This window comes from Schistocerca americana, chromosome X (assembly GCF_021461395.2).
Source record: "Schistocerca americana isolate TAMUIC-IGC-003095 chromosome X, iqSchAmer2.1, whole genome shotgun sequence".
NCBI lineage: Eukaryota > Metazoa > Arthropoda > Insecta > Orthoptera > Acrididae > Schistocerca > Schistocerca americana.
Window position 1 is genome coordinate 168,779,726 of NC_060130.1, and position 11,268 is coordinate 168,790,993.

The 11,268-nt window shown below is 38.8% G+C and overlaps 1 protein-coding gene across 1 annotated transcript in view; it reads right to left on the minus strand.

Annotated features, from left to right (window-relative positions):
* The window catches only part of LOC124555580 (G patch domain-containing protein 4-like), a 53,125-nt gene extending 49,749 nt beyond the window's left edge, over positions 1-3,376 (minus strand). The window contains exon 1 of the mRNA XM_047129544.1: positions 3,058-3,376. Within this exon, the coding sequence (XP_046985500.1) occupies positions 3,058-3,103 (46 nt within the window). The 5' untranslated portion in view covers positions 3,104-3,376. The remainder of the gene's footprint in view (positions 1-3,057) is intronic.
* Positions 3,377-11,268: the final 7,892 nt, after the last annotated feature.

The following is an 11,268-nucleotide window of genomic DNA, read 5'->3' on the forward strand; positions in this document are numbered from 1 at the left end:
AAGTCCAATCTCTCCTCCTCCGTGGCATTCTAATCGTGTTGGAATGTGGGATATTTTGTCACATTAGAAGTTCTGCTGTATGAAATTCTACCACGGTTTGTGAAATGAAGTACGGTGATAAAGTATGAAAAGCCTTTTGGAGAGTATGTGCATTTGATAAGACCATGACCACCATGACAAAATTTCCATTTCCACATGAGAAACTACACATTGTCATCACTTTCTTCCTTGTAACTTCCTGGTAAATTAAAATGTCACGTGTGCAAAGTATTTTTTGTGTGAAATATTGTATTTGTAATCATTCATTAATTTTATCTGAATTTCTGTGGTTAATGTAGTTTCATACAATGAACCATCCTTGCAGATACTCTGTATCTCACTGAATTCATCTGGAGATCACTTTTTATCCAGTCATACATTTTCTTCCATTCTCATGCACTGAGTGTTTAGACATTTTGACCCAGGCTCGAGGTTCACTACTAAGAAAGCACCTATTCATAAACATGGGCTGAAAACTGAACTAAAAGGTATTTAGTGCCACTCAACGAAAAGTATATATCGGCATGTCAATAACAGTGACAACAGGCAGTAACAGAGCGCAGTCAACAATAATTTATAACAATGAGAGAACAACCACTCAGAACAGAACGCACTATGCATCAGGAGGAATGTTTGATATGGGCTGTTGGCTTGTGTTACATCACCTTTTGGTGCATATATTCACAATTCTGTTGTTAACTGGTGAAGCCAACGAATGTGGGGAAAAAACTGGTTGTAATGACAGATTGATCTGTAGCTTAGCCTGAGGTATAGATTGAGTCGGACGGTAACAGCCTGATTTTTTTTTTTTTTTTTTTTTTTTTTTTTTTTTTTTAAATGACTTGTTTTATTCGGTTGTTTGCTTCATTAGTGATCATGCCTGGTCCCAGTGCCCCCCACAATGGACAGGCACTACTACTCGGCATGGGCCAGGCATTGATACTGCCATCATTGTATGAGTACCTCACAATATCCACATGGACTGGCTCCGTTGGATGACCTTCACGACATGGCCCACACAAAATGTAAAATTTTTTGAAAAGGTGGAGGTCAAACCCAGATATGGGAACCGAACATCAGTTAACCATAACAAGTGGTGTAAAATTATGAAACAAAGTGGGAGAAGCCAGAATTGACTTCCTAAAAGTGAGCTAGGTTTCAGAAAGGATTCTATCCAACAGTGTAGGTCAATGAAAAGATGTAGTCAGAAAGAAAAATTGTAGCACTGGAAATGAGGAAGTACTGCAATGACTCAGCCAAATGTTCACCATGCACATAGTTTCAAAATCTTTGAGCATCCCCTTGTGAATCAGACATATAGGTTCACATTTACATGTGCGATTCAGACCACAGTGCAACTACTTTTTCACATAAATAAACGATTAGCAAATTGAAGTAATTAACTGCCTGGACAAAATCTTCAAAAATATATCCCAGTCTTAGTTTTGTAAGGTTCAGTTACTCTTTGTCCCTACTCCCTGCTCAAGAGCTGTTAAGTATTCTAAAAGCAATGTAATTATAACCACTACAGCTGCTACCGGAGTTTTTATTTATTTCTAATTATGCTCTTAGATCATCATTAGGTAGTACATCAATAAATTTGGTAATCATCAATAAATTAGTAATGACATCTTACCACATAGTAGGCAGTTGTAAGACATTTTGTCAAAACCTGAAATGTGTGAAAGGTAAAACACCATACAGCTTCATTATAATACATATAACTTGAGCACATGAGAACCATGTGCAAAGTCGGACTGTCTACCTTAGAGTCAACATTTAGAGAAAGCTACAGCAGACAAACTGTGCATTTGTTTGTCACATGAGTTACTCACAAATGTAGCTATATGAATGTTTTCCCTTCGGGCTTACAAGGGTTTGGCAGATCACCTTTTAACGATAAAATTACGGCCTGCTACATGATGCAACCTGATGGATTATAGTATTTAATTCAACAATGTGATACACAACTGGAATTAATTATGGAAAGAAAGAACTAATTTAAGCTGCACCTGTGATGATTGTAATTAGCTAGTTGATTCTTCTATTGCCCTAATTCGACAATCATTCAGAGCAGAAAAATAATACTATTCCCAATATTAATCATGCTGATAGTGGTACATATGAATAAGACTGGAATATCAAACAAAATAAATAAATAATACATCATGAGAAGCAAGAGAAACCCAATTCACGAGTCCATTACCAAGACAATCCCAAAGACGCAAAACAAACAATATTAGCTGTGTACCAACCAAGTTAAAAACGAATAAGCCTAAATCTTTCCGAAACTGTGACTGAGAAAACTGATATCTGCAAAACAGTGGCACATTAGAGCAATTGCAGTACGATACCAGAGTTTATAGTCTACTGAGAATCAGTAAACACAAACAGGAAATTATTCTGGTATAAAATTGTTGGGGTCAGAGTAAAATAAATTCTAATGGCATCCTTTAGACGTCACAACATTTGTCACATAACATGTGAAACGATCGCTTCCATACACAGGTAGAGTTTACATGTCACTGTGTAGATGCAGTTGAAATTATTAAAACTGTGATTCCATGTTATGATCTAGTGATCGGAAGTTAAATGTGTGTGGCCCTTAAACATTGTGTGAAAGGAACTACTTAGTGTCCAGGACAAATTGGTTAGGCCCTCAGTGATTTTCCATTTCATGATTGACATTGTGTACATAGCATGACATGAAAATATGCTACAATTTTGGAAAAACTCATTTTAAATAGCGCCCTCGCCTTGCATTTTTTCATAGTGTAGTTATAATATGTGTAAATAATACACATCACAGTAAATGTGGCTTCACTTGTAACGGCGATGACATAGTTTCTCGTTTATCAGCTTACAGAATTAGTGAAAATGTGTGACGTAATACATTGGTGTTTGCTACATTTACAGAAAGCGACAATGATAACCAAATCTAACCACTCACATATAATAGCATATCACAAAAGCATTTGATTTTTCGTGTTCTATAACAAGGATTTGAACGTTACGTACCTTCCTTCCATCCATATTTCTCCATTTCACGTTTGGCGAACTCCATTGTTAATAACGAAAGTATTCTGGTCTTCTGTGTGTTGATTTTTACATGCCGACAGAACACTCCAAATTTGAAATTAAAATGTACAAAACGCTCTGTAACTGTATTAATTTAATAGTAAATGGGTATCAAGAACATCCTCTTTTCACTGATGTACACAGGTAACGTATACCAACTTCCAAACGACATACAGCTGTTTCCCAAACACACAACACTGAACACAACACACATTCAAAACCCATGCGCGTCCCACTAGAATTTCAAAGGTTACAATTATGTGAGCAACCAAAGTTACTCTACTCTCTCTCAGGAGCGCTGCTCATCAGGTGTGTGGCCGCACCAAAAATGGGGAACCGGGACTTCGAAAGGCACTGACAGATGACTTTGTTGTCACGATGCTCATCTAGCAAACATATTAAAGCAGCAGTTAGTTACATCTTCAACTCATACATTTATTGCAATTTTGGAAGCTATTTCTGCTGTTCTCCTCCTTTGAAAGTGAGATTATACCGACTTCATACTCATTATTTACGCATGTATTGCGAAAAGTAACACGAAGGTCGCACGATGGTGTTATTAGACACTAGATCCTACTTCGATCCTGCACAATGGGTCTGCCAATTAAGTGACTCTCCTCCGAACGTATCGGATCTTTCTTGCTTTGAAAATGCCATTGAGAATTTTTCTTTGTTCAGATTTTAGTGATGCATGTTTTCGGTTCAGTGGGATGAATTTGGAAATTAACGTAGTGTAAGGAGGTTGCTACAGAACTGACAATATTATAGGTGTGGCACCGTTTTTATCCTCGTTTTGCAGGTCAAGGCGACGGTGGCGACCTTTGACTAAACTATTTCCCTAATACTCAAGAGCTACTAATTGAGCTGGGTTTACTGATAAATTTTTTTTCTAAACGTGCATAACTTCCCCATGTAGTGAGTCTACATATCTTACTGCACTGGCGCTGCAGTGATGCTCGTCAGTACGACCATGAGATGCGAAAGGAACAAACCGTCTATGATGCAGTTTCGGAATTCTTCTGACACTTAGATCAAATAAACATAGAAAAACTAACAGATGCAATGAACTCATTAGGTACCTAGGTGTTTTATCTGTTCCATTCTCACATAGTCTAAAACCATTCCATTAACGTTTTTCTTCTTCTTAGTGACTTTATGAGGTACCGTACTTGCATGGAGATTCCAACCTTGGGGCTGCTAGCCTCGATATCTATTTGTCATTCCGTTATGTTATATTACCCACAATTTTTTAGTAAAGCAGAGGCTGATGAGCAATAATATAAGGATACTGGTTGATGTTCCCAGGACCTATCTCGAAGGCATTATTCTACCTCTACAGTAGGTTCCGAGTATTTTGACGGGTTTATGTCATACCAAACACTTTATGGGTTCACATGGGTTCAAATAAAACGACTTCCTTTACCTACTGTTAAGCATTCAGCTAAATCTCTCTGTCAGACGATTTAGCTGAAACTAAGAACGATATTTACTTAACACAACATTAGATTACGTCTAGGCACATAATTTACAATGTGTCCACACGCTGAGTGTGATGGTCTGAAACTGTTCTTTATCGTCATCATAACAAAGTCTCCATGTGTTATAGACGAAATTGTCTACCGATGTAACCAAATGTTCAGTATGACTCAGTATTTAACCAGATTATATATTCACAGGAAATTTTAAATATTGTTGGCTGAAGCAGAAAAATGCTGACAAGTATGTAATTCAGGAAGTTCATAAGCTTTTCATCTTCAGTTTTAAAATGTACTGAATAAACTAAGTAAAGGATTAGAGAGGGAGCAAAGCTAGATAGTCACATAAGCTGATACTGAAAACACTGAAAGTGCTACCATTATTGTGACTATATACTACAGACACACTAATGAATTAAATACCTAATTCGAAATGACAATAGTATTAGCAAAAATTGTGACTTATGTAATCACAACTCTAGATTAAAACGGTAACATACACTTACTCCCAGCCAATACAACTTTGTATCAGAGAGGTACATGCTACATGGGAATTAAACTATCCAATAAGATGCCAAATGACACAAAATGTATACTAATTACTAATGATTTGGGAGATCTATAAGAGAATATCCACAGTACAACTGCTTCTGTTCAGTATGTGATCACTTGAATAACAATAAATGTACACACATCAAAAAAAGGTTTACATCACCCTGGTTCCCAGAACTTATGAAGATAGACGTTGACTGTCGATATTGTATCACAGACACAAGTCACTTTACTGTTCGGAAATGTCACTAAACCCGCCCAAAGATATAAACAACCATGCATGAGCAGCGCCTATTAGACGGAGGGGGTCAGACAGCCGATTGGTTCCAGTCATTCCACCAGGAAGGAGGTACACAGATCGTGTTGTCTGTAGTTCAACCATGCCTAGATGGTCAATACCGCAGTTCGAACACAACCGCATTTGTGCCGGGAAAACCTCTCAACAAGGGAAGTGTCCAGGCGCCTCGGAGTGAACCAAAGCGACGTTGTTTGGACATGGAGGAGATACAGAGAGACAGGAACTGTCGATAACATGCCTCCCTCAGGCCGCCCAAGGGCTACTACTGCAGTGGATGACCGCTACCTATGGAGTATGGCTAGGAGGAACCCTGACAGCAACGCCACCATGTTGAATAATGCTTTTCGTGCTGTCACAGGACGTCGTGTTACGACTCGAACTGTGCGCAATAGGCTGCATGTAGCGCAACTTCACTCCCGACGTCCATGGTGAGGTCCATCTTTGCAACCACGACACCAACCAGCGCAGTACAGATGGGCCCATCAACATGCCGAATGGACCACTCAGGATTGGCATCACGTTCTCTTCACCGATGAGTGTTGCATATGCCTTCAACCAGACAATCGTTGGACACGTGTTTGGAAGCAACCCGGTCAGGCTGAACGCTTTCGACACACCGTCCAGTGAGTACAGCAAGGTGGAGATTCCCTGCTGTTTTGGGGTGGTATCATGAAAGCCCGACATACGCCGCTGGTGGTCATGGAAGGCGCCGTAACGGCTGTACGATACGTGAATACCATCCTCCGACCGATAGTGCAACCATATCGGCAGCATATTGGCGAGGCATTCGTGTTCATGGACGGCAACTCGAGCCCCCATCGTGCACATCTTGTGAATGACTTCCTTCAGTATGACGACATCGCTCGACTAGAGTGGCCAGCATGTTCTCCAGACCTGAACCCTATCGAACATTCCTGGGATGAATTGAAAAGGGCTGATAAGGACGACGTGACCCACCAACCACTCTGAGGGACCTACGCCGAATAGCTCTTGAGGAGTGGAACAATCAGGACCAACAGTGCCTTGATGAACTTGTGGATAGTATGCCGCGACGAATACAGGAATGCATCAATGCAAGAGGACATGCTACTGGGTATTAGAGGTACATCTACATCTAAATCTACATTTATACTCCGCAAGCCACCCAACGGTGTGTGGTGGAGGGCAGTTTACGTGCCACTGTCATTACCTCCCTTTCCTGTTCCAGTCGCGTATGGTTCGCGGGAAGAACGTCTGCCGGAAAGCCTCCGCGCGCGCTCAAATCTCCTTAATTTTACATTCGTGATCTCCTCGGGAGGTGTGTACAGCGATCTGGAACACCACGTCTGAAGGTCCCGCTGTATGGTAGTACAACATGCAATGTGTGGTTTTCATGAGCAATAAAAAGTGTGGAAATGATGTTTATGTTGATCTCTATTCAAATGCTGTGGTCCACCCTCTGTGACATGTAAATATCATAATTAATAAAATACTCTGGCCTATTATGCAGTGCTTGAATGTATTTTCCATTAAAACCCAACGTTTCGTCCCCAGCTGCAGAGCACATTTTCAAGGGGGGTCGTAGTTTCTTTGAATGCCCGATTCACATGGTGGCTCGCTGCTGTCTGATTGACTCAGTAGCGAGCCAGGGTGTGAAACTGACAATCAGAAACTATGACCCCCCCTGAAAGTGTCCTCCACAGATGGGGACGAAAAGTTGGGTTTTAATGGAAAATCCATCTGACTACCCATAATAACTGGCCCATCTTCTGTCGTTGCCATACTAATAGCTAACATAGATAATTTGCGGTCGAAAAGACGAGAGTAGTTTTATTTTCTCCATAGAAGGGTCTTCCTGGAGTTAAAATCACAAATCTGATAACCTGATGTCACACCTTACTTGAAAATCATTGGCGCACCTTACTTGAAAATCATTCAGATTATTTAATAAAACTGACAAGAAAATATCAAGTGAACTTAGCAGGATAACTCTGTGCCATTTTAGGAAGTAACTTGATGATCATAGGGTTGCCAAACATTTTATGTGATGTTGCCAGCTTTACTAACCACAGGAATAATATCTTTACACTGGTGATGGTTTCCCTGTGTGTGCTTGGGAGTGCAGAATGTAGCCTACATCTCAAGGGTGGGCTGCTGAGTTGAGCCAGGGCCGAAATATCAACAGTATTTATTAACCAATGACTTTTACTCTGATTCCTGTAACTGGCCTAGGGTCCAGAACGTAGATAGCAGTAGCACTCAGATACACTGACTGTAAGCTGAAAACCGTAAATCAATGCTGTCACAATCATTATTGCTTTTATTTCTTAAGCATACTGCAAACTGAAATCTCATTCGCCAGACGTGATTTACTCTCGTTGAAGCGTAATCATTATGGGCGCTTAACACACATTTTGATCTTTATAGACTTAAAACGGATATTGCTTGAGAGCAATATTGGCACTACTCCCAAAAGAGAGGAACGCAACTGAGAAGAGACTAACATAGTATCGATGTGCAAAACGTGAACATCATATAGAAGTTCCGTAAGCTACAAGTAATAAAAAGCCTCAGGCCATACAAGTGAATTGTACAATGAAGCAATGCGCAATTACCCAAGAAACACACTGCAATGACATACAGAGACTGAAGCAGGGAGTGTAAAAAGGAACACACTAGGCTGATAACATTGTCTTCAATGAGCCATTCTAAATTAAAACTGTCACTCAGTCTACAACAGTAAGGAGAACGCAAATTACTTCTTCCCGTAGTGATTACAAAACGATCATTGCTGATAAAAGCAAAAATGTTCTTATGAATAAACTGTTCAATTTGTGGTACACTTATGACAGAAATAGATAGAAATAGCAATAAGAGGCTTATCTAGTTAAGTGTGGGACATTTTTGCAAAGTAATGCCTCACAGCCAGTGCAGCTTTTTCAGGAGTTATTACCTGACGGTTCGATATTAACTTCTCTAGGCCATAATAGTATTTATACAAGAATCATCAAGGAGCAATTGCTAGAACAGACTGATATGTTATGTGTCAGTTTACAACGTAAGTTAGTGCTCATTGTTTGATCTCAGTCCTTGAGGCGCTCTACATGTCCCAGAACAAACATAAAGCCTGTAGACTGTTGTATGGATTTGTTAATGCATTGAGCACATTTACTTGTCTACAGAAGCAGCTCACCAACTTATCTGCACTTAACTGGAAAACAAACATGAAAAAGTAATTGGGAAACCGTAAAATGAAATAGAAATATACATCGCTTAATCCCCTAATTGTATCCTACAGTGTCATCAGAGATTTCATCAAAACAAAAAAATCCGAACAAAACATTGTGATTTATTCCCATTTTAAAGAGCGCCATAATGGCCACTAACTCCTTTAGCTAGTTATTTGTTGTGAAGGCTGCCTTCGCTTAGTTACGCCATCTTCTGTCCCTTGAAGACTTTGAAGAACAAAACTACCGATCACTGTCAAGTCAAACGCTTTTACTCTAAATCACAACAGTCGCCTCCAGATGTCGGATACTGGTGATGTAATTCAACACCCACACACAGAAACATAACTTATTCTTGCAGTTTTTCCATACCCAAATGTGCTTGAGCAAGCACTGTGGTTTCCAAATTCAGTTTTGATAAATTGACATACTAACGAAATAAAGACCTCTCTTGTATCCCCAGCAAGAGACAGCAATCGACTCGTTTGTTCCCTTCGGCCACAGATACTAGAAGACTGGCCTTGCTGTGCAGAAGCTAGAGGGCTGGTGTGGCTCCAACATAAACCACGTGACTGTTGGCAAAATGTGGCGGGATTTCAAATCAGCGGTCTGCCATCCTATTTTTGTATCGTATTTTCCCCACATTTCTCAATTGACTGCCAAATGCTTCCAACGAAAATTCCTTTTCCATTTGCGAAAAATAATGCCAGAACTACATTTGATCTGGATTTGTTCACAGTATCATTTATAAAATCTAACAAATACATCAAACGCCACTCTGGTGGGCAGTGGGATGAAATTACTATAAACTACCAAATTCTTTTTTTTAAAAAAAAGAGGAGCTTGTGTCGAAACTTAAAACACTGGATTCGCCACGTTTTGAAAATGGGATATGGGAATTATGTCAATTAAAGGTGCCAAAATTGTCGACTTTAGGAGCAGGTCCGTTTTAGCGTATCAATTTTAGGTGCACTTCAAAGGTTCAGCTCAAACTATTTTTACCAAAGTTTAAACTATCAGCTTAAAAAAAACATGATATTTTAGATGAAAGTTAGGACTTTGAACTTTCAGAAAATAATTTTATAACCTACAATTATTTAATAGTATGGCCATAGTATTAGAAGGTAGAAAAAATTCTCTTAAGGGGCTCCGGAACGCCCTATACTTGCAATGTTAAAATAACGCTTATAAATTACATCTTTCCTCACAAAGTATTTGAGGTAGGAAGTTGAACTTCTTACAGATTATTTATTGGAATATGGGTTACAACTTAACACAGGGATTTTACAAAATTTAAGTTCAGTTATTAAAGATGATTTTTTTTCAATTGTAATGAAAATTCACAACATTTTTTTGCAATTTTTTATTTATATATTCAAAAATATAAAGTTTTTTGGAAAAAGGCTGTGTTAAATTATGCAGAAGGTACTGTGTAACATTTACTGAAAGTTTGAAACAAATATGTTTGGAAGATCCTTAGAAAACATGTAATTAGTATGAGAAAATAAAAGTTTTGGGAATCGAGCGACAAAGATTGGATTAACTTTTTAGTGCATTCCAGGTCCATAGGATGGATTATCTTCATCCTCTGCAAACTCCTCCTCCAGCTTCCTCTTGTTCCTCTTCCTGTTTATTCTTGCTTGTATTTCTAGACTCTTTACAGCCCTGTCTGCGGCCCGAAGGCGTTCCTTGTCTAAAGCAAGTATCGCTCGTTGTTGTGTTCGTAGATTTTGCTACCATTTTCTTCAGTTGCAGTTACTGCAACACTGTTCCAAAAGGTGGTCATGTATGAACACTTATCACATTTCAGTTGTATTTCACTAGCAAGTTCTACGTGCTTTATTATGGAGAGTTCCAGACCAACTTCACTACAATGAATACATCTTACACAGTTTGAAAAAATTCCTTTGAGAACCGACATATCAGATATTTCATTCACATCCGATTCGCCCATAAAACATTCATAGTTTTCACTCATTGAACCAAGCTTCTTCTGTGAAGTATTTTCTTTCCCACTTTGACTGCTATGGGCAGGTGTACTTGAGAGGTTAGGTTCACTCACTTGGTTATTGTCTTTATTGTTTACAGTAATAACACATACCTTTGGCTTTCCAACATATCTCCTTTTCTTAAAAGCCTTCAGAGGATTTCTAATAACTTTACTTTTACTCATTATTATACTTCAACAAAACAGAGACTCAAGAAACAGAATTAATTACGAATATTTTCGAGATAATGACAGAGTAAATAAACGTGAAACAATCGACAATCACACCAGCGATATATATTGAACCATCACAGGTTAGCCACAACACATACTTTATCTCACATCACTAAAATTTACCTGATGAACACGGACGTTAATAATAACACCATTTGGCAGCAGTTTAACAGCGCCACAGTGGGTCACGCCCATGTAGAACACATTTCAAAAAAAATTTAAAAATAGTTGTAGTCTTCGGAATTGAATAAATTATATACCTATTAAAAGGTAATAGTCTGCAGATTCAGAAAACGCAAAAAAGTAAAAATTGAACTTTTCATGATTTTGAGCCTTTCCGGAGCCCCTTAATGTGTCGACTATAGTTGCTCTTACCTTATTATAATCTCACTTCTATAT